Genomic DNA, 25,314 nt, shown 5'->3' with positions numbered 1-25,314 from the left:
CAATGATTATTATGACGATAATGATGATCATCACCATCATCATGATTATAATGATAATGATGATAATAATATCATCATCACCATCATCATCATCCTCACCGGCATCCTCATCATTTTTATCATCATCATATTAACAACAATGATTAACAATCACCCTTAAATGATAACCATCATTATTACTCTTATTAGTTTTAGTAATATTATTATGATCATCAAAATAATAGTTGTACTCTTTCTAGTAGAATGGTAGAATCAGAAGCATCAGCCGAATGAGAATTGTAATAGTAGCAACAGCAGTAGCATTATTAAAGTTGTGATGGTAACAATATTTATATAAACAGTGGTAATATCTTATTATTTGTTTCATTATCACTGTTACTACTTTTCATCACTTTCATCATTATCAACATTGTTCTTATAGGACATATAATTTGGCAGACATCAATGAAAAAAAAACTGTAAAAATAATTTTTTTTCCAGATATTTTATTGAAAAAATGTTGTCATTATCAACAAAGTAGTAACTGTTTGGGGCATTAAATAAAAAAAGAAAAGAAAAGACCCAACAAATCTCTTTCACAATCCCCCATTTCCACTCAATACATTACCACTATACTAGATTGCTTATATACATAGTGTACTCTTGCCCAGTTTCATGAAACTTATCATCAATCGCAAATTACATACCACCGTTAAAAGCTAGTGAAATTTTGTCATTTCATTGGCCGAGGGCAAATTTGACATACAATTTGTAGGATACCTTGATAACAAGTTTGACAAAACAGGTTGTAAATTTCAACTCACATAACATCCTATTGTTCTCAATCTTGGTAACAGAAAAGTGAAACTGAAATCATAAACATTTGAGATTATTTCATCTTCATTAAAGATTAATAGAAGAAGACAGGTAAAATCTATTCACAAGTGATTGGTAATAATTAGGTGTTGCCTTTTAAAGAAAATGTACTGTAATTCAAAAGAGTTGCTATCAGAAAACTCTGTCCTTAGATTGAAAAGTAAAAGGCGCTGAGTAAGATGTGTGTTCTGAACATAATGTCAGTGGTGCCCCACTCAGGGGAGCGTTTCACTAAACAAATACCTCTGACAACTTTGCTCTGAGCCAATCAGATGCAAGGATTTCAGTAGCTTTTAACAAATAAATAGTCAGTGAAAATCACTATTTGTTTCATGAAATGTTCCTCAAGGGAGCAATTCATGAAAAAAGGTTGTGTCAGTAATTTCCACTGAGAGATGTAATAAACTACTCAAGAAAAACTCTCAATATCGGATGCTAGATCAGACAATCATCATAAGAGGTTCTTCCATTGTCAAGCATACTAACATGTAAACAGAACTATTGTTTTGAGAAGCAATCTTGGCTGAAAGGCAGACAAAAAATCTTTGTGCATTTATCAAATAAAGTGTATTCATTATTTTGTTACAATGAAAACAAAATTATGGATTAGTTTTCTGATGGCAACAATTACGAGGTATGTTCAATATGCAGTGGACTTCTTATAATGTCTATAAAGTGAATACAATATGCATGGAAATAATAGTACAATAAACATTATCATCAGCAATTCACAAAGTACTCTTCCAATATGTCTTAAGCTTAGTTTACACTAATTTTTTGGAGAACATAATAAAAACTATAAAAGGTGAATGAACTTAGATTAATACGAGGGGCCCGTTCCATAAGACATACAACTATTGTAACTTGGCCATTGTCAAAGCTTCCATGGATACCTTGATTTTTATTGACTGCTGTGCCCTGCTGTTACCATGGTGGTTGCCATATTGGCAAAGAAATTATATTTTTGATTTTTCTTTAAAATGAAACATGCCCCATCTTTGCTTATAAATTTTATTGCAGAGGGTGTTAAAACCTTGTATCTCAAAATGTTATTCGTCTGAGGGCGGCTTTGAAAAGATGTAATTTAGTATTATGACAAAGGGGACAATCTCATATTGCCTGAGAATGCCTGAAAATGGTCTCATGATTCCTGTGGAGAAATCTCTGAAGCTAAAAAAAAAAATAGGGGCTGCTACATATGTCATAACTCTAAAATCAAACGTTTACTGAGCCGTTTTCATTATTTAAATTTTTTTTTTTTTTTTGAGATATGAGGTTTTGACACCCCAGCAAATAATTCTCTTCATATAGTAGTCTATATATCTCTATAAAAAGATAAGGTCTGATGAAATTTATAAAGATCCCCAACTTATCTCCTCTTTAACTTTTTAACAGGGTAGCCCTTCCAGTTATTCAGAAAAAGTGCTTGACCAAATGAATGAAATAATTAGAACTACAAAGCATTGTGATCGAACATATATAGAAACATATTACATCTTATATCAGTCAAAGGTACCATATCAGTGGAGTGTTTCACAAATATTATGGACTGTTGCAAGAATTGATTTGCAATTAATCTCAAATATATATGACAATGTTGTAATTGATTGATCACTATTTAATTATAAAATCAATCAATAATTTCTATTATGAAAAGATGAGTTGGAGAATTTTGAATTTACAAGCAACTTCAAGACTGACATGTGTAAGATTGAAAATCTTCACCCAGTTTAGACTGTTTTTTTTTAAACAAAGAATATTTGATGGTATCTCATTAAGCAAAGAACAAGAGGTGTGACTTAGAGTTGCACTTAAAGTAAGTTCATGATTTCATGAGGTATAAAATACAACATACTTTAGTCAATTCAGGATCTGATGACACACATTACTTTGTATTATACTAATAATTAAGATTGCGCATTATATATTATGAGTTCATCGGCACTAAGCATGACTTTAAGTCAAACTTAAATCTTTGTGAAACACCCCCCTCCCCAGGTCACCAGTGTCAAGCATATACTACTAGTAGTTCATTCATAAGAAATCAACAGCATTACAAATTCCAACAAGAAGGCAGCTTATTGTATTAGACTATGGAAGTCACAAATATGTAAAAACTTTCGACATTGGGTCATTAGCTCATCTTAATAAAAATCATTAAAAATATTTCTTTCAGAAAATGAAAATAGGAATAGTAAGAGAGCATCAATTGAATGTTCAGTTTTTCTTTTCGTACTCCGTGGAGAAAAGATATATTAAATACAAGAGAGTAAAATAATATAATTTAATTCACTAATATGGGGTTAATCAAATGATAACATCTTTACGATTCCTTCTGTTTCTCCATATACTGAAGTATAATCATAATACATATATATTTACAACAAAAGTAATATACAACCATAATCTTCTCTCATAATGAGAAAATAAGTGATAATGATAAGTAGAGAAAATATAAATATCATCAAAGTCCTCTTTGTACAGAAAAAAACACACCCCTAAATATATTACTTGGGCCTTTAATACACAGGTAAAACCTGCCAAACATTCCAATTATAGAAGAACTTGCAATAGTATTAGACATTAGGTTCTTATTACTCTTTTTATATAAAAGCTGCACTATACAAATTAATGTTTATTGTATGATTTGGACCATACGTGTGTATGTTTTGCAAGAGGATATCTGCCATGGCACCAACTGAATGAATGTCAACACCCCCACCACCCCCCGAAAAAAAAATCTTTTGACTGTTGTGTTGCTCAGTTGGTCTATATTGAAATGTTATCAAGGTTGAGTGGCCAACAATACATTTCTGAGTTTCTTGCAATTGTTGGACCTACAGTCAGCCCTACCCCCCCATAAAAGTATAAAGAGCCGATGAACAACACCTGTCATCATAGGGATAATAACAGAAAAGAATATATTTGCCAGTTAACATCAATAACGAATTAGAAGTGGATAGTTCATGACAAAGGGAATTTTTCCTTTTAACTCGTGAAGTATATGAATGATTTTGTTTTTCACCAAAATTTAAGACTGAACCTAAATCATCACGGGGCATAGTATATTTATGAACAAACCCCTAATACGATAACGAGGGTAATATTTGCATATAAAAATACTGCTTGATCTTCTGTTTAACTACATGGTCAATATGAATATATCTACATAACATCAGTAGCAAGTAGGGATGATATGTACACCACATATACAATATCTATCTACACACACATAGTACGGGTAACTAAAATCTTTTGTTTAACATAACACAGGATAGGAGAGTACTCGGTAATTTTCAGATCTGTACACAGTTTAAATAGACCCCAAATCAGACCATTCAGCATAAACACACATTAGAAATCTGTAGTAAAAACTGTACAATGCTTCACATAATATTTTTCTTCATTAAACTTGTACATATCATTTGCTTTTAAATCTTAATTACTTGTTAATTTGGCAATTGTTTCATCTTGATAAAAAAAATGTATTTCCACACAACAAATGTATAAATACTGAATGCGAACAAATGCAGTACAATGAAGTACACAATATCAAGCTTTGACTAGTGCAGTCATCCTACTTAATAATACACATTTCATCTTGTGGACTTTTGATAATACACTTGGTGAATTAGAAATTGAATTATTAATAAAACCTCAATTCATGACTGCAGACATTAAATTCTTATTAAATAAAACCCAAACCACTAATAACACTTTACATAAAGATGCAAATTAAATTTGGATGATATCCTTTTATTTGTTCCATGTACCGGTATATTTCTTTTAAATTCAATTTAGTAATAGATGCATGTAATTTTAAGAACTTCATTTTTTTCATACAATTGTGAACTGAACATGATCATGTTGATAATTAATCTAGTTTTCGAAACAACTTCTCTTCATTATTTTAGTATTTGAGTTGATAGTTCATATTGTAAACTAATAGCAATATGTTTGTATCATGTGGTTCAAACTCGACCTGTGTGGAAGTTTACATTGGAACTCAAAGCATTCATTCTTTTAGTTTTTGCTCAAACAATATTTTTTTTTCTGTCCCTTTTATTTTTATTCTTCAAAAGGCAGTGTTTGCAAGTACAGTGAAAAAAAAAAAACCTGAAGAAAATTAATCAATATTCATAAATAAATCACACAATTTATTCATGTTTCACAAAATTTGGATAAGAGTTGGGTGAACTGAGTGAGGTAAAAGACAAAACGAGTGTCTGTAACATGACATGAAAGTCTATAAGTGGGAACATACTTTGGGTTTGGGGAGAGTTGTGTGATTTTACAAGCTGTACAGAATTAGTTTACAATATATATGTACATGCAGCTCATATATATAGATATTTTCATACATGTAATAAAAAATTGGCACTTTTTATATCAAATCATTCAAACAAGTTTTTATGACTCTCCTAGTAGTTAGCTTTTAAGTTACTGGTCATTTAAGAACAGTATATAATGTTGGTTTAAGTACTTTGATTTACTCTACAGTTTGGTATCATTAGTACCTAATTAGCTATAGCTAATATGTTAATAGTGCAATCAGTTTACCCTCCTTCACATTCTTTCTTACACAATCATGCAGTAAACAATTATCAGAGTTTGGATCCAAATCTTCTAATATAACTTTCAGGAACCAGCCCTAGACCACAAAACAACTATTTGTCACACTTCCTGAATGATAACAGGGTACTTTCAAGAACATAACAGTGTGAACAGGGCATTGACTTACAATGAATATTGGCGCATTTATTTTCAGCGTGTTCAGACAACAGCGAGGGTTTCACCTTGGTTGCCAGCAGCACTAAGCCAACCAATTAAATGAGTGCAGAACTTGAGTGCAAAATTTACAACTTTCATGTCCATGTAAGTACATACTGGACGACCTAAGTATGAAGCAATGAATAAAAGAAACAAACCTATTAGAGGTCTTTGACCTTCCTTGAATGTCAACAACCTCTTAAGGCGTAATTTTCTTCAGCAAGAAATTTATCCACATTGTGCTGCACTCAACCCGGGTGAGGTGAATGGGGACCCGGCAGGATGAATTCCTTGAATGCACTGAGCGCTGAAAGGCAGCTCGAGCTAAAGCCGGGGTAATAATAATAATAAACAATGCTTCTCGAAATACATTATTTCTAGATAGATGGCGCTATACAAATGCCTATTATTATTATTAAAGCAATGCAAAAAAAAATTGTTGAAATCTTTAGTAAATCAGGACAGTGCAGGTTGATCTTCTGAATTTGGCTTTTTAAACTCTGTTTCTTCGCTTCTGTTATGTTTTTGAAATGATTTCCTGGGCTATTTCACTCAAATGCAACACAGTCTTGAAGAGTACTGATCCAAACAATAGTTTCACTGATGCTCTTTCACATCATGAACCAACAAAACACCATAAATTTATCCCAACCTCCATGAAATAAATCTAAATCTAAAAATCCCTGTTATAAGTACTTTAAATGATTTGAGCAATTTACAAGAAATACTAAAGTACTGCATAAATCTGTCACAATTTGGTTTTACTAAGTGCTTTTGGTTGATATCGGTAAAGCGTGTCTTGCTCTTATATCAAGTGTAATTGAACAGAGTGAGAACATTTGAGACGAAACACACAATGCCTGTGGCAATGTTCTGTTGAATGCAAGTGCATAGACTCCATCCTGGATCTTCCCCAGCAACTCTACATCTGTTGCGGCTTTGACTTTCACGACACCTTCATGTTACAGCTGTTCAAGTTTGCAGGGTTTCCACAAGTTGTTTACCATTTCCAATTCTGTATGGAGACAGTCACAGATGAGCTTGGGCTCTTGTTCTTCATTCAGCAGATGACATCTACAAACCTTCCATATTTATCCTCCATTCCTGGTGTAATGCTTCTTCAGAGCTTGGCGACTGCAAAGACTGCTTCATCAAATGCATCATAAATCATATAGGCCCTCAATTTTCAAGATCCTTCAGCTATTATTTTTCAAAATGCAAAGTTCTTGTAAATCCAAGGAACTGTTCAACCAGAAAATGTCACACACTAATGAGAAAGTCTATTCTGTGAACTCCAGGGAGTTGAAGTTTAACACTAAACTTTGAATGTGCGTTCTCTGCCAAACGCACAAGAGTTGGTGCTATTCTGTGTCATCCTTCTAGGAGTTTACATCTCTCTAACACTTAACCTTTCTACATGTTGATCTCTGCCACACACATAAGACTCTATGCAATTCTTTGCAATCCTTCCAGGAATTGACTTCTAACACTTATCTTTGAACATGTTGATCTGCCAATCATACAAGTGTTGGTGCAATTCTGTGAACTCCTTACTGGCGTTTGTGTCTCTCTAACAGTAAACTTTGAAGATGTTGATCTCTGGCATAATAATCAGAGTCTATGTAAGTCGGTAAACCCATTCATTCCTGGAAGTTTTACGTCTATCTAACACTAAACTTTGAACATGTTGATCTCTGCCATACACATCAGAGTCTGTAATCTCCTTGCGGGAGGTTTTACGCCTATCTACCACTAAACTTTGAATTCATTTTCTTGTAGTTTTCCCAGCGTCTTCTTGACTCTTAGTGAGGTGACCCTTGCTGCCGGGTTTTGGTTCCAGCATTCTGACATCACTTTTGAAATCGTTCGTAGAATCTGAAAGAGAAAAAAATGACAAAGTATACTCCATCAAACAATCACCAGACACAAGCTAAAAGTCGACCCACATTTTCAGAACATTGGCTTCACAGAATTTAAAATTGATCATATAAAAAGGCCAAGTCATCTTAAGAACATCAATTTGGTTTAGGGATACCATTATAAATTGATAAAAGACTTTTAAACACAATCTCAGAATTGACCTTAATACACATTCCCAATGACTTTATAAAGGTGTTTGCCAGAGAACAAAACACATAATTCTAGATCTGTATAATTCAACTTTATAGACTTATATAAAAATAATTGATATATCCTAGCTGTATTCTGCAAACAGGATAGGGTTTAATATCCTTTTAATCAAAACTTTGTTGTTTGATTGCTTGGCTCTTTAGCGTTACAGAGCAGGTTTTACTTACATCATCACCACTCCATCTATTTGGTATGTCAGGTCTTCTTCTCTCTATCACCACTACTCTTCTCATATCCTCTACACTAGGATCCATTGGTACAGCATCGTAGAATGGCAGCTGACATTCCTCAACAATTCCTGAAATACAGACCAACCAAACACATGAAATCTTGCACAAGAGGAAGCAAGTGGAACGCCTCTGGCAGTCTCGCCTGCATTACGCGATTCAATATAGCAACAGTGCTAACTTTGAAAACAGCTATATTGAATAATTATACACAAAAGAAAACACTCATGTTACAATAAAATATCATATCCATTGACCCAACATGACCTTTGACCATAATCATGTGACCTAAGACGTGTGCAAAACATACTTGATAACCCTTATGTCTATGTTTCATGAACTACATGTGTAGATCCATAAACTTTCTAAGTTATGATGCCAATTCAACAAATGCCCCCAACACGGCCAAAGCTCATTGACCTTAAATGACCTTTGATCTTGGTCATATGACCTAAAACGCATTCAGGATGTTCAGGGATACTTATTGCTCTTATGTCTAAGTTTCATGAACTATATCCATAAAATTTCAAAGTTATGACAATTCCACAAATACCAACATGGTGAAAGTTCGTTGACCTTAAGTGACCTTTGACCTTGGTCATGTGACCTGAAACTTACGCAGGATCTTCAGTGATACACTATACCTTTACCCTTATGTCTAAGTTTCATGATCTAGGTTCATATACTTTTTAAGTTATGACGACATTTCAAAAACTTAACCTTGGTTAAGATTTCGAATTCGATTCCCCAACATGGTCTAAGTTGACCTTTGACCTTCGTCATGTGACCTGAACCTCTGGCAGGATGTTTAGTAATACTTGATTATCCTTATGTTCAAGTTTCATGAACTAGGTCCATATACTTTCTAAGTTATGATGACAATTCAAAAACTTAACCTTGGTTATGATTTCAATGTTGACGACACTGCCGTCGCTGCCACCGTCGGAAAAGCCGCGCCTATAGTCTCGCTCTGCTATGCAGGCGAGACAAAAATTATGTTTTTGTCATAATAGTAAGCATATATATATAGCCCCATATATCTTGAAATATTCTAGAGGTACCAGTTTTCCATTTTCTAAGATGAAAATTCTGTTTTCTTCAGTGTTCTGAAGATCATATTCCATGTTCTTCATTGACTGTACAAATATTATGATAATGCAATCGTACAAAGTAAAATCTTAGGAAAACATACAGTTTTATGCAGATTTGACATAATACTAGTAAACACTGCAAACAAATTTGACGAGCAGATATCTTCACCTATGCAAAATTATGTTTTATTAGATTTTGCTTATTTCTTACCACATTTTTTTGATTTTCCATTTTGTGGGGCATGAACAATGTTTTCCATGAAATTCTGTGAATTCAGTGTTCTACCTGAATTCTGTGATCTTTTTTCCATTACAGGGGACTATAAGTTAAACCCATTTGGTCGACTATCAATTTCGATTCAATTCATTTTATTTACTTCAACCATCATTAGTTACAATTCAATTGCATAGATACATGCAAATTAATGATCATCAAACATATTGATATAAAAATACAAAAAAAAAACTTCCACAAATGATAGTCTAATCAATACACTTGGGCTAATTCTGATTTAGTGTAATGTCCTGATGGTCATTTTATTGTGTGCATGGGGATATAAACAAAGTAACATCACACACCTCTTGTTACACATCTCCTAGCAATCTCCCACAGCACCATACCAAAGGAATACATGTCAGCCATCTTGAAGGCATCAAAAGAGTTCCTCATCATGGCATTGTCCAAGATCTCTGGTGGTAGGTAGCGAGTTGTTCCTACCCTTGTGTTCTGACCAAGGTCTATCTCGTTCCCCTCGCTATAATGACATGAATATGAACAAGAGAAATGTATGAATATTAAAGGTATGACCGAGCTACTAATCCATTAGATTAATGGTGTATGGCAGGACTTCATGAAGAAAGTTTCAATTAAAACCATACTTAATGTTAACTGAGTATATTTAGTGTGCTTAATTTGTTTCCAACATGGAGACGGGGTCAATACTGAATGCATGCTTTTATCCTTTTCTAAAGAAGGTGTGGAGAACACTGTCAAGAACGCTTCAATTAACAACAGACCTGCCCACCTTTGTAAGAGCAAATTCTTAATATCAACCCTTTTTCATCATTCACCGAACCGACCATTCTCATGAAGCCTAAATTATTTTGCTCTACAACTTAAAATGTAGTCTAGGACTATAATAGATTCTAAATGCTTCAGCATTCATGTGTTTATGTTAATAATATTAGGAGTACTGCATTGAAACGTTGGGCTTTCATCACTCTCTTAACTTTTTATGCGTTTTTTGTAATTTTGTTTTGGTTGGCAAATAACCCAAGCTATGTAGTGTACTCTCCTAGAGTGTTCAACGTACCTGAGGAAACGAGCAGCTAACGACATATCAGCAATCATACACGTCCCATTCTTCCGGACCATGATATTGGAGGACTTGATATCCCTGTGAGCGATGGCGGGCTTGCCTTGCATGCCACAGATCTCTGTGTGGAGGTGGGCCAGCCCATTGGCCGCCGAGTACGCCAATCGAAGCATGCTCTGGGAGTCCAGGATGTTGACCCCTAGGAAGTCGTAGAGGGAGCCACATTCATGGTATTCTGTGATGAGGAAGAGCTGGGTGTATGCCCCGCTACCTCGGATGTCTGCTGCAATGAAACCTGGAAGAGCAACAAAAAGTGAAGAAATGTTTATTTAAAGGAAGATTATTGTGTGTTTTCATGGGGAATTTGAGAGATTGGGATATACATGTAAATCACCTAGAGAACAAAGATTTTTAAGACCAGCAGATATTATGTAATACTAATGTCTAAATGGAAATTGCCTTATGGTTAACTCATTGTGTCGCTTTACGCTGGGCTGACAGTTGCCAAAGGTTAAGCAGACTTGGCCATAGAATATTTTACTGGGACAAAAAGTTTGCTCTCCCCCCGAAGAAGTCTCTGTTATCATTAAAGGCATTCCCAATGCTTTTCACACATTCTGTAACCAGCAACTTATAATCCACTCCCATTGAATGCTGTCTGATTTTGACAACAATTACATCCATTATTATGATCTTTTATCAAAGTCAGCTATGAGCAAAGAATCAAATGGAACAACACATATAGATACATCAAGTAAGTTGTGACATAGTTTAAGCAATGTTGCATAAAAATTAAGAACTAGCAGCAATGCATATTAACTACGAATCACAAACACAGGTATCTCTAAGCAGTATAATCACATTGATTCATTATCATTTTTCGCCATAACATTGGCAAGCTCTTCATTACATGGAGGCGCGATAGCTCAGTCGGTAGAGCGGGGTTTCGGATTCCAGTGTCCCGGGTTCGATTCCCAAATGGTGCGCTAGTGCCCTTTGGTAAGACATTTATCCTCTTTACCAGGTCCCTCGGAGAGGACCTTAAGCCGTTGGTCCCCTGGTTGCTTGCTCACAGGCATTCGTGCTTTCTAGTCAGGTAAAAAAAATACCTCAGTATAACAAACCTCGGTATAACATGGGGTGGGGGGGGGGCAGTGGGACTTGTTGTTCCCAGATGAGAAATATGCACATGATATTTGATCATGGACTAGGAACATCTTTCAAGAATTAGAAATGTGATATCTTAAAGAATATGAAGTTGATGATAATTTTATGAAATTGTTTATTCCTTATTCAGAGAAAAACTTCCTTATTCAGAACAAACCTCATCGATGTTTGCCTATCACATCCTTGACATGCTTTTATTTCTCTTTCTAGTGTGCCTTCCAATTCCAAGTGAAATTCAAAATATGATGACATTTTCAACAATGGAATACCAGGACCAATGAATAGAGAGAATATCAGTTTAATAAGTACCAGTTGGCTTTATTTAATGACCTATCGACCTATTCACACTAGACAAATGAATCCACGCTTAGAATGAGAGTCTCATTTAAGAATAATACCTTGAAGCATAAAGACAACAATCTCTAGTGGTGTGAATGGGTTAAGTGTGAAATATACTCTTACAATGTCAATTTCAAGGTTGAGTTTATGTTTATTGACTTCACAAGTGGTAGGTTAATGGCCTATTCAAAGTAAATGATAGAATTCCACTTTCGTTTTGTGCTTTAAGTTAATAATACAGCAGTTCATCTCTAATACCTCGGTCACATTTGCTCTACGGCGGCTGTACGGCGAGTCGAAAACAGCCGTTTTAACATTTTTTGTACCAGCTATATTTAGGTGGTTTGAAATAAAATTAATAAAACGGCTGTATCAAATCATTTTCTTATGTATTATATTGTTTTTGCAATTTCTTATGTATTTCTTTGGGTTTTTTTACCTTTTATTTTTCATTGTTTTTTAATGAAATTTGTTGGGGACTCATCTGAGATCATAAAAAGCATAAAAAATATCCATTTATACCAGCAAAACTAAAAATAATCATAGATTTATGATTTTTGGTTGAAAACACAATTTGCATCGACTTTGTACACAAAATCACATTTTTGAGCAATTTTTGGTCTGACATGCACTTACATAATGTTGCATAATTTCAGAACCACGTACTCGGGTGACCCAAAATTGGTTTCAAAGTTGCGCAAGACTTGAAAGTAAAAAGTCAGCAAGCGGTGCGGTCAAAAAAATTTGCGCGGCAAAAATATTGCGCAAAGTGTTGAGGGGGGCCTAGCAGGCCCCCCCCCCCCTGGGATAGCATAGTCACAGATTTAAACATAGGTATTCATACAATGATTTAGAACTCTTCACAGTAACATATTCCATGTCTCAATATTAGCACCAAATTCTACTACATTGTTCCAAAATTGGTCACAGACCAATTGTGTGCGGTGGCCTTACAGATTTATCATAATCCTCATCACCAGATCCTATCTTTCCCATATATACAATACATATACTTTCTCCACTCCCTGGGGAGTATTCCTATAAGAGTTCCAAGACTCATATTACATAAAGACTTTCACAGCCTACTGGGATACCCACTCAACACCTGGGTGGAGTGTGGCACAGTGTAGATTGATGCCTTGTTCAAAGGATGTTGGACTGCAGTGGGATTCAAACACATGACCTGATTTATTTCAACATCTCATTATGAATAACCCGATGATGATACCACAAAGCAGTGGTTTGTTTAACATCATTTAGATATGTAAGATGTAATATGCTTCTAAAATTAAGCTTCATTGTGCTTTACAATATTTACACATATTTATTTAAACCATTGAGTCAAAAGAGTTTTTCTAGAGGTGGTTAGGGGTGGTAACTTACTTAATATGTTTGTATTCCATTAATTCATAAATCGTTTTTCTATCTTGGGGAGGAAAAATAACTTACTTAATATGTTTGTATCTACGTATGCTATTGATTCATAAATCGTTTTCTATTTTGGGGAGGAAAAATAACTTACTTAATATGTTTGTATCTACGTATGCTATTGATTCATAAATCGTTTTCTATTTTGGGGAGGAAAAATAACTTACTTCATATGTTTGTTTGTTTGTACGTATGCCATTGATTCATAAATTATTTTCTATGGTAGGGAGGGTTGATAACTTACTTAATATGTTTGTATGCCTCATAAGAACCGTTTGGTAGATCTCAGTTTCCCTAAACCAGCTGGCCTCCTCGGCAGTGAAATAGATTTTGACGGCTACATTCTCCCCTCTCCATTTGGCCTTCCATACTTCACCAAAGCGTCCTTTACCAATCTTCCGAATCAGCTGGACTTGCTTGGCTATGGTACGCTGGACCTACATAAAAAAAAAAGAAGAAAAAAAAAATGATGAACTGACATAGCAGAATAGACACCCTGATTGCATGGTACATGATCACTCAGTCTTATTAGCAGTTTGCTACGCTTTTTGTGTTCTGATTCTATTTCATCTACATATAGTTTAATAAACTTTAAAGGCCTGAATTCACAAAAGTGATTTTGGATCTATTGTTTGAAACCATGGTTTAGGCAAATTTCATGCTATAATTACGCTTAATTCAGTGAGTATATTGACAGTCTGCTATGTGTAATGCGCTCAAAAAGGACCAAATATCATTATCACTACTATTATTCTGCACAATGTTTTATTTTAAAACTACTTTTTACTAAACTAAATATGGTTAACCATTTTCTTTTCACTTTAACAATTAACTTTACTATAAAACCAATCATTTGAACAGCTGTTAAACGTTTTTACTCAGCCCTAACAAAAACAAAATCAAACATGAAAGCCTTCTTGAATCCAGCACATCGGGGAATCATCTTCTTCCTTAAAAAATAGTTTTTATCAATGTTTTTATTTTTATTTGATGTTTGAGTGCTTTCAACAACGGTATAAACAATTACCTGTAAATCTGTGATTTGATTATCTGATAAAACAAATCAATATCAGGCAAAATTTAAGTAGTATGACACCAAGCCTCTATAATCCATTCTGAGTATAATAATTCAAGGTGCAAACTTCCAAGTCATTTTGCCCAAATAACATTCCTGCCGTTATATGTAAGAGTCCTTTATGAACTCTAATTGGTAATACACCCAAAGCTTTCTCTTTGTCATGCATTATACACATTCCAAAGAAAGGTGATCTTTCATCATCATCAAACTATAGAGGTATTAGTCCAGGATAGGCTCCATAGAAACTTGACCAAACCTTGTTTTTTTATATATACAATATTTTTTTATGGTTTCTTGTCAATTCGAGGGTGCTGATTACGAATCTCGATGATGCCACTCGTGTAACCTTGAGCATTTTCCGCAAATTGGCAAAATCCAATATGGCCGCCAAAATATGCAAATTACCCATGAAAATCATAAAATTGTCCGCACATTGGCTATGAAATGCATGAAATCATGTGGCAGGAGTGAAATACTCTCTGAAAAAATAATTTTTGACAAAATATTTATTTTCCTGATATTCAAAATGGCCGCCATAGGCCCTTGTATACTCTATTATGTACAATATGAATAGGGAAAACTAATATTCACAAAAATTAGCACTAAACCGCAAAAAATCGCGATGTACGAACGAAGTAATACATGCAAATCATCATTACTAACGAGATATATCATTTATTATGTCATATATGGGGACATTGCTGTATTTTGATATCTAAAAGCCGCCCGACTGGCCCAAAGAGTATTATGTACAATGACAATGGCCTGGGCCCAAAAAATGACAAGACTGAGCACTAGAATGCATATTATTAAGATAAACGAGTGGAATACTAAAAACATCATTGCCATTAATATACCATTTATGTGATAAATGCTGTATTTTGACATTCAAAATGGCCGCCATAGGCCCTATATTTATCATGTACAATGCGAATGGAGAAACTAATTTTCACAAGAGTGAGAATCATAAATTGCATATAACTGTGATATACGAGTAGAAATATTGTCTTAAACATGATTTCTAAGTGAATACATCACATATTGGTCGTGGAGGTAATAAATGCTGTACTTTGAAATAAAAAATGGCTGCCATAGGTCCTAAAAGTATTGTGTACATTGTAACATGGGACATATAAATTTGACAGAATTTGGCTTTGCTCGACTTTAAATATTGCATATAATTGTGAATTGTGAATTGTGAAAGGGTGAACTATTGTCTAAAACCATGGTTTCTACCGAGATATATCATATCATGTGTAATTAAGTTGATAAATGCTGCATTTTTTAATTGAAAATGGCCACCATAGGCCTTTATCGTATAATATACAATTTGAGTGGAGACAAATAATGTTCACAAAAAGGGCATATGGCAGCCATTTTGAATGTTGAAATACAGTATTTATCACCTAAATTTCATAGGATATGATATATTTTGTTATAAATCATGTTTTCAGACAATATTTCACTCATACATCACCATTTGGCCAAGCAAAGCCAAATTCTGTTGAAATAATTTGTTTCCATTCACATTGTGCATAATACCATAAGGGCCTGTAGCGGCCATTTTGACTTTCCAATAACAGTATTTATCACCTAACTGACAGAATAAATGATATATCTTAATATAAATTATGCTTTCAGACAATATTTTACTCATAGATCACAATTACATGCATTTATGGTGCTCACTCCTGTGAATATTGGTTTCCCACTTTGCATTGTACATGATACTGTTAATGTCTATGGCGGCCATTTTGAAAGTCAAAATAACACAAACTTGAAACCTGAATGATATATTTCGTTAGAAAATATGTTTTAGACGGTATCCCATTAATTTTTCACATATATATGCATTTTAGTGCTCTCTCTTGTGATTTCTTTGCTCCTCTTTCTCATTGTGCATAATACTTTTAGGGCCTTTGGCAGCCATTTTGAATATCAAAATAAAACATTCATCACATACATGGCATATTAATAATATATTTCGTTAACAATTATGTTTTTAGTCAGTATTCCACTCGTTTAATCTTAATAATATGCATTTTAGTGATCACTCTTGTGAATTTTTTGGCCCCCATTGCTATTGTACGCAATACTGTTTGGGCCAGTGGCGGCTATTTTATACAGAAATGTTCCCATATATGACATAATAAATGATATATCTCGTTAGTAATGATGATTTGCATATTACTTCGTTCATACATTGCGATTTGTTTGCACTTTAGTGCTAATTTTTGTGAAAATTAGTTTTCCCTATTCATGTTGTACATAATAGAGTATACAAGGGCCTTTGGCGGCCATTTTGAATATCAGGAAAATAAATATTTTGTCAAAAATTATTTTTTCAGAGAGTATTTCACTCCTGCCACACAATTTCATGCATTTCATAGCCAATGTGTGGACAATTGTATGATTTTCATGGGTAATTTGCATATTTTGGCGGCCATATTGGATTTTGCCAATTTGCGGAAAATGCTCAAGGTTACACGAGTGGCATCATCCAGATTCGTAATCAGCACCCTCGAATTGACAAGAAACCATAAAAAAATATTGTATATATAAAAAAACAAGGTTATGCCTCTTCTATCCTGGACTATATAACATTATCCCCAATTGCAGCTAAGATATATAATTCGTTGTTTCTTAATCGTTTGATTCCATATGTTGACCCAATAGTAAGGAACATTGAAAGAATCATTGAAGAACTAAGAATATCTACATGTAGGGAACAAGGTACTATCATCTTCCTTGATTTCTCAAAGGCATTTGGTAGCGTTAACTGTTGTAATATGATTAAAATTCTTTCAAACTATGGTATCCAAAGTGAAGTAATACAAGCAATCGATGTAATGTATACAAATCCACTCTCCTTTGTTCGAAGTGTAGATGGACCTACTGAACAGTTTGTGACAAATTCTGGAATTCTAAGATATTCACTGGATTTTGTACGAACAAAAGGAATGAAGATCAAACCTATGGCTACAAGTAGGGACCAACACAAATATTTGACTGATTTAGATTATGCTGATGATATAGCATTGACTACTGCTCTTTTGACGGATGCACAAAAACTACTTCTTGCAGTAGAGGATGCATTTGCAAAACTTGGCCTCTACTTGAATTCCTAAAAGACCAAGTACATGACATTTAATAAAGCTCATGATCATGCATCAATACTGACATGTGAAGGAGCCAAGTTAAAAAAGTGGATAAATTTAAGTATTTAGGTTCATACATACATGTATGCAACTCAAGAAAAGAATTTCTATCTAGGAAAGCTCTTGCATGGAATGCTTTTCATCAGCTGCTTTTGGTTTGGGAATCAAATATTTCTCTGTCAATAAAACTCTCCCTGTTTAGGGCATGTGAGGAAAGTATCATTTTGTATGGTTAGAAACATGGACAATCAAGAAGTCCTTAAAAGATAGACTAGATGGCACATATACTCGACTTTTAAAGCCCCCATCACACTTATTCGGAATCAGCAGGAATCAAGCAGAAGCTGGAACAAAAAAAAATATTTAAAAAATCTAGAAATTTTTGGGAGGAACTTATGAATTCACCAAACTGGAGTTGAAATTCAGTGAATTGACCAGGTGAATCATCATACACTAGTCAAAATGAACCGCAATGGAGTCAGATTGATAATTCGTGCTACATTCTGAGTGCATTCGAAATATTTTTGTCATTTCTTTTGGCCGTCCCAAAGGTTTTGGTCATGTTCAAAACATTCAAGGGGTATTTTCGAACGGTGTTCGAAGTAGATTTAAATGATCGACTGGTGGTCGAACAATAGTCCTCTCATTCAGGCCAATTCTGCTTGATTCGGAATAAGTGCGATGGGGGCTTAATGAGGGTACAAAATATTAGTTGAAGAGATCAAAAAACAAAAGATAAAATTTATGGAGATTTTCCACCTATTTCCACCATGGTAATAAAACGTAGTATGAGATTTGCTGGTCACTGTTTCCGTAGTGTGAAGGAAGCTATTTCTGATGTATTTTTGTTGCGCCTCCCTTATAAAATGTGACAACAGACACCTTTAAATTTTGTTGATTACATATGTATGTAGGGATACAAATAATTTGTTACATGATTTACCAACTCTCATCAGATCGCGAAGCCTAGCATACCATTGTTGATTCATTCTGGGATGCGTCCGACTTGTAGTGCAGTAGTTTAATAATTTAAACTGTACAATTTCAACAGCTGATTTGCACTTCCTTGTAAGATGGGGCACCTGAATTATTAAGTTTGATTTTAGTGGGTCAACAGTCAAGTTTCGTAGGCGACTCTCATAGGTTTAATGTGGCAAACCTGAAGTTCACTGACCTAACACAAACCAGCTCACTCTTTCCATTTACTATATATAGCAAGAGACCACACACTGTCTTTCCTAATTGTCAATTCAATCTAGTCAGACAAAGTACTGAATGAACAGACTGGGTAGATTCACACAAGAGCAAATCTGAGCCGTTACACATAGCCCAGCGCTTAATCATAGATTTTTACGATTGATTACATTCACCATTTTGTGCAAATTAATTGTACAATCGATTCCCAAATGTTTGTTACAAGCCTCATTAAATCTATCAAACATTTTTATTTTGACTGAGAATGCTAATGATTGTACATATGCCTGCATGAATGAAAATTTGGATCTCAGGGGTGCATTTTATAAAAGGAAGTGTCAGACTTTATCTGGCAAGTCACATGCCCTTCTCAGCCAATCAAAGTCAAGGAAAGATTTCAGATCTTACAACTAGTCAAAACAAAATGTTGATGAAATGCTCCCCTAATGCTAATCTTGAAGGTATATGACAAATGTTGGTGTCTTATCATTGGAAAGAATTCTGTTAAGCGGAAAAAGAAGCTCACTGCGGACAATTAACATGTCAGCTCGCTATTTAAAGAAGTATCTTAAAGTCTACACATGTCAGATGTTGCCCTTTTGATTATCGATCTACTGATTGGAACTTACGAGCAAAGGAAGGCCAGAACCGCTTCCAGATGCGCTGGATTTCTCTAACAGTTCTGATAACGTCTCTCCCGGTCCAATGAATGAGTCATCTTGCTGGGCTACCTCAAAGTCATATCGTCTTCTCACCTCTCTCTTCTTATACCTATACAGAGGAGGAAATAGCAAAGGAAAGGGATAGGCAAGGCGAGACAGGGAGAGAGAGTGAGAGAAAGACGGACAGAGAACGAAGGAAGTGGAAAGTATGTAAAATGTAAATGGAAAAAAGGAAGGAAAAGAAATAAAGGGAAGAGAACGACGGATAAGGAAGAAAGTCGGGGGAGTGTACATGGAAAGGAAAGGGGAGGGGGGGGTCAAGAGGGGAAGGGAGGGAGTGGGGGACAGAAAGATAGATATATAGAGGATTTCAGAAAAGAGTGGGGAGAGTGTACAATGTATATGAAATAAAAAACAGAAAGATAAAAAGATGGGAAGAGAGAGGGGAGAGGAGAAAAATGGATAGAGTTTCAGAGGGTCAAATAAAAAGAGAAAAGGAGGGAGAGGGAGTGTATATAAAATAAAGAGAGAGACAGAGAGAGAACGAGAGGCAGGTGGTAGGGGAAGAGAGAGATGGATAAAAAAGAGACAGAAAGAGAGATAGATTGGGATGAAGAGAGACAGACAGATGGAAAAAGAGATATCAGAGGATGTGAGAAAAGCAAGAAATAGAGTGACATTTATGTTGATTAAAATCAGGAGTAATAAGCTACATCCAGCCTTAAAAATAGAAAAATAAGGATGTTTTTAGATTCCCAGACAATGGACGAAAATACATTCCAAAGATTGTAGACCTTTCAGCAATAGGATGAATATTAAGAAATGTATCTAAAAGATAATCAACCCTGTACCCTAAACTGTGGATGGTCACTATATTTATTAGGAAGTGTATTCCAAAGAATTTCTTTGGCAGCAATCATAAATAAGTTTTGATTGTCAAAATCGACTGCAACAAAATCAGTACTTCATCATCTGTACATTTGATAATGATCAAAATATCTATAATATGTAATGAAATTATCACATTGCCAATTTCAGAAATTTAAAGATAATTTTTTTCTTTCACTTTAAGCACTAAAAGATAGGCCTACTAATGAGGTAAAAGGAACATAGTATGAATACAATTTTCAATCTTATGACTATGTTTTATATATGATATCTAAGTTACTGCATAAAAAACTAATATGCTAAATTATTCAAAGTCATGATTTCATCCTAGTAACACAAAGATCAATCGCTAGATGGCCAATCCTGTTACATTCACCATTCTGTTCAAAACATTAATCAGGGACCAATCAAACAATATTCTTTGCAATCAGGGGTTACTTTTTGCACATCAAGATAATTGATGAAGGGGGGGGGGATATATCTTTAATTTAAAAAACTCCTTTTTTTTACCCAAGGAGCAATCATATCGTCTGCGTTCGTCTGAACCATCGTATCAGTCACTTTTGGTTTTTTTTTTTTAAATCGAATTAGGGATTTTTGCAGAAAATGAATCTAGGATGCAATTCATTTTAGTTTCTGAGATATGATGGGATTTTCAAGACTATGTCATACAAATTTTTGATAAAATGCAAATCCTATTGGAAACGTGTACTGTAGCAGAGCAACAAAGCGATATGGCGTATTGACTGACCGCAATTTCAATGCGCGTGGTCAGCCAAACCGTTGTATCGGCAATGCATTGACTTTGCATGTGCATAAAACGCTTTGACTGATCGCGCACATTGAAATCGCGGTCAGTCAAAATGTTGTATCTCTTTTTCCCTATGGCGTTTTTGTACAGGGAAAATATAAACTGCTCAAACCGAAATTACAAGCATGGAGCTCTTTTGAGATGCTTTCTCCAATCCTTGGTTTTGTGTAAAAATAAGGATATCAATGTCAAGCAATTGTCTTGGTCTTTCCAACCATGTATTTTTCTAGCAATGAATATGCTGTAACTAAGTGTGAAAATTATAGAAACTTTGAAGTCGATTTTCTCTGAAATGGGTTTGCACCATCATATGAGTGCTACGATGGTTCGGATGACCGCCGACGATATGTTGAATCAGATCTTGGGGCCATTCTAGAAAAGATGGTTGCCCCAAAGCATTATATTTCAGGAATTTTACGGGCGATTTTTGGTTGTGATGAAGGCAAAATCACCTGTCACCCTTATGTATTTCCTACGCTGAATAGGGGAATCTCAGATAGTGGTCCCCTTCCCACCCATAATCGGTTATATCAAAGATACTACAAGGGAAGATTGGACAGGACATAGACCGCGTAATGAAACGCTCGGGAAGAACGCCCCACAGCGTTGAGTAAGTAACGACCTTTTTTTACCTTTGCGCATCGCAAGATGGTTGTGTACAAAACATACGAGACAAATGGTGAAGAGTTGAAGGAATATACAATTTTACATTTAAAAATTTTTTTCATTCAATTTTTTTGTAAATTAAAGATGAATATATTTCAGGTTTCTGGTAATGAAAGGTGGAATTATTCCCATGCACCACCCTTGAGCCCTCTCCAAAGTCCCCTCTCTCATTTCCCCCATATGTTTTATACACAGCTGCGTGCCGATGTGCGATGGTTTACTTACTCAACGCTAGAGGGTGTCCTTCCCCATGAGCATTTATCGGGCGTTTGGGAGCGTTTCAAAAAATCGCCGAAGTGTCCGATCTTCCCATTGTAGTATCTTTGGTTGAACCGGGGGGAGAAGAGACCTGCGGGTAACAGAGCTCCAGTTTGCTTTTCACCTTCAAGGCATAGGTGACACAAAACAAATCATAATAATAATATAACAAACCTCAAGTAGAAGAATGTAAGAGCAATGATGAATGCTGCGGCACAGAATGTGACAGAGATGAGAAGAGCTATTTGGTGGACGGTCGTGTTGTAGGTGTCTTCTGCACCAGGCAGTTCTGTCAAAATGATAATAAAAAACACCATTTTCAAACGATTTAAAAGAAATCTGTCAAGAATATGAATGTTGTTGTTGCAGGAGATATCGATATCACAGTTAAAAAAAAACAAGGCTACCTCAAGATAATGTTATACGATAGTATGAACAAGTATAATCTGACATGTTGACATTTTTACAAGCCTTTTCCCAAATATCTAATGATAAAATTGACAAAACAAGAAATTAAAGGAACAGATATCTGCAATTGTTGAGGCAAAGATAGTATATTAATGAGCTCCAAGTATTTTTGCTACTAAGCTACACCTCCCCCTCCCCAAACCAAAAAATAAAAATGAAAGCAAAAAATATATCAAATCCATGAAAATACACCAAGCAACACACACACAAATCTAATCAAAGACTAAAAAGAGAGTTTTGTTTTACCTGTAGTTGTTGAGGTAGTAGTAGGGGGAAGGGTTGGGTTGAGTTTGAGATTACAATTTGGTTCATCATTACAGCAATATACTGTGCGGGATATCCTATGATTGCTGAGCTGGCCTTTACATTGCATCAATCCACCATCTTCCTCTGGCGCTAAACACCCATAAGATCTGTATGAGAGAGGAGGATTGAGAGATAGAGAGACAGAAAAGAGGATGAGAATAGAGGGGTAAAAGATAGGGATGTTGATAAATTGTTATTATACATGTATAGAGTCATTACAAATTATAAACAGATGACACATATATACAGTATATTGACATACTGATATTCTTAATATTGGTTTTTGTTAACCTTGGCTGGATTTATATTTGATGTACATTGTAACTATTGTTTTATAGATGTAATTGATACATTTAAAGAGGAGGACAAGCCTTTGTTGTGATTCCCAATATCATCTTTACCTCCATTCTGCAAATGAATAATAATAATAGCCAATTTGTATATAGCGCTTTTCCTAGAATGGCTAAAAGCGCTTTAAAGCTTATTATTACCCCGGTCATTGGATTAATTTCAATCCCGCACTAAAAGTGCAGTTTCCACTCCCTGGGGAGCATTCCTTGCATTCATCGCAGCCCCATTTAGCACCTGGGTGGAGAGTGGCAAAGTGTGAATTAACACCTTGCGAAAGGACGCTAGACCGCGGTGGGATTCGAACACACAACCCTCTGTTTACAAGGCGAGAGTCAGAAATGACAGTAAAATATATCTAAAAAACATGTGGTGCCCTCCCCCTATTTCACTTTATTATAAGATAAGAACAAGGCAGAAATTCCACCGTATTTGATTCTTACATATAGGCCTATTCGTATATGATTTTGACCTAATGATAGAATCTAAAATATTATACATAATAAAATCTACTGCCATGTAACTGATCATGGCATCAGAACTGAAAGAATACAAATGCAATAGATATCCCCATCCCTACCCTGACTGTTACCTGCACCACCTGGTAAGACAATCCATATAAAACTTGAAGATATTTAGGAATCAAGAGATCATGTTTTTTCTACAAGACAGGTCAATGGATCTTCTCTCCTCTCTGAATTTCTTTCCATATTTTGTGTTGGGTGATAAATGAGTTCACTGACGGGATGATATATAGAGGTCTATGACCGAGGATACCAACCGCACGGGAAGTGTTGTTTTTTCGGCTTCTCAGAAGAGAAGACCCAAACATGAATATTTCTGTGATTCTATATACATGTCTTCATGATAGGCATCAGAAGATTTTTATTAAAATTGTGATACCAGCAGATCTTACGAAAATAGCTGAAAAAAGTTTAAGATCTGTATGTAACCTGCAAAACCTAATAAGAACTTTGATTAATTAGATTAAGGCAATGTTGCATAAAGCCGCTTCACAATACTGTCTGAGAAACCAATGCATAAGTTCGCTCCAAATAATCAAGGTTGGTCGAAGCTTAAAAATTATCTGATGCATAAGTTTACTGGATGTTTTAATTCTTATTACTTATTCTGAGCTGGTTGAGGGAAATTTCATGCTTTTGTTAGGTATTGTGAGAACACTACAAAGCTACTTTAATAATAATAATAATAATATGACTTAAAACGCGCCAAATCCACTTTGTAGAGTGCTCAAGGCTCATTTCAAATCATATTGATACCAACATCAAATCAAAAGATACCAACATTAGCTTAAATGCATCATTAATTAACACAGTATTAGCCATACAGAAGTAGGAAGAGACAGATATTGCTATACTTATAGCCTACAAAAATTTGGCAGACATTTTATTGGATTCTGTTGAAAATCATTTACTATTCTTACAAAAACTACAATTTATGGTCCAGTCATACATACATACATGAATACACCACAAAAAACAGCCAGAATAGCTTTGAAAACCCCAAGCCTCCAGCATGGATGTAAATCCTTTTAAATTCCATTTGAGTAATCTTCAGTTAATCCATCCTGTCATCTCTTCTATGCCAAAGAGAGGGGGGCATCATTATCACCATCATCAGGAAAAAACTTGTCACACAGATGGATATGTTTGTTATGTATTCTGCATTCATCAACTCTGTCATTATACATGGACCCATGTATTGTTTTAGGTACTACGAGACATTGAACCCCGAGCAACTCTCATTCTCTGCCGCCGCTGGGCGAGAAGGTCTAGTCTCAAGTCAAGGCAATACTTATGAGAACTCTCTCAGTTAATGAAGTAAACAATGTACATGCCATATATTTTAATGTCACAATATGTATATATTTGGGGTACATCTATTGAGCATACGCACTATACATTGGCACCAAGAATTATGAAAAATTAAAAAACAAAGAAATCACAAGTGAATCCCACTAAGTAGAATCTTCTTGATGAGAATTGTGACTCCAAGCATCTGAGAGAGAGAACAGATATTGGCACTAATGTGAATTTCAGATGATCCTATTCATATTCACTTTGTATTCATTGCTTTGACACTGTGATGTTATTCTATGTATTAAGATCGGTCAATGAACCTACCAGAACAAGT

General features: G+C 35.0%; 1 protein-coding gene across 1 annotated transcript; it reads right to left on the bottom strand.

Moving 5' to 3' along the window:
* Positions 1–465: 465 nt before the first annotated feature.
* On the bottom strand, positions 466–22,944 carry LOC129282222 (bone morphogenetic protein receptor type-1B-like). Its single transcript, XM_064113499.1, has 8 exons — positions 22,753–22,944; positions 22,213–22,327; positions 19,383–19,524; positions 13,568–13,760; positions 10,387–10,684; positions 9,653–9,828; positions 7,923–8,053; positions 466–7,500 (listed from the first exon to the last, which is right to left on the bottom strand). Exons 1-8 carry the CDS (start codon positions 22,877–22,879, stop codon positions 7,378–7,380), a joined length of 1,305 nt encoding a protein of 434 aa, XP_063969569.1. The 5' UTR covers positions 22,880–22,944; the 3' UTR covers positions 466–7,377.
* Positions 22,945–25,314: the final 2,370 nt, after the last annotated feature.

The sequence above is a fragment of the Lytechinus pictus genome, chromosome 18 (genome assembly GCF_037042905.1).
Source record: "Lytechinus pictus isolate F3 Inbred chromosome 18, Lp3.0, whole genome shotgun sequence".
Taxonomy (NCBI): Eukaryota; Metazoa; Echinodermata; class Echinoidea; order Temnopleuroida; family Toxopneustidae; genus Lytechinus; species Lytechinus pictus.
The sequence above is the reverse complement of the archived record's forward strand: the minus strand, read 5'-3'. Positions and strand labels throughout refer to the sequence as shown.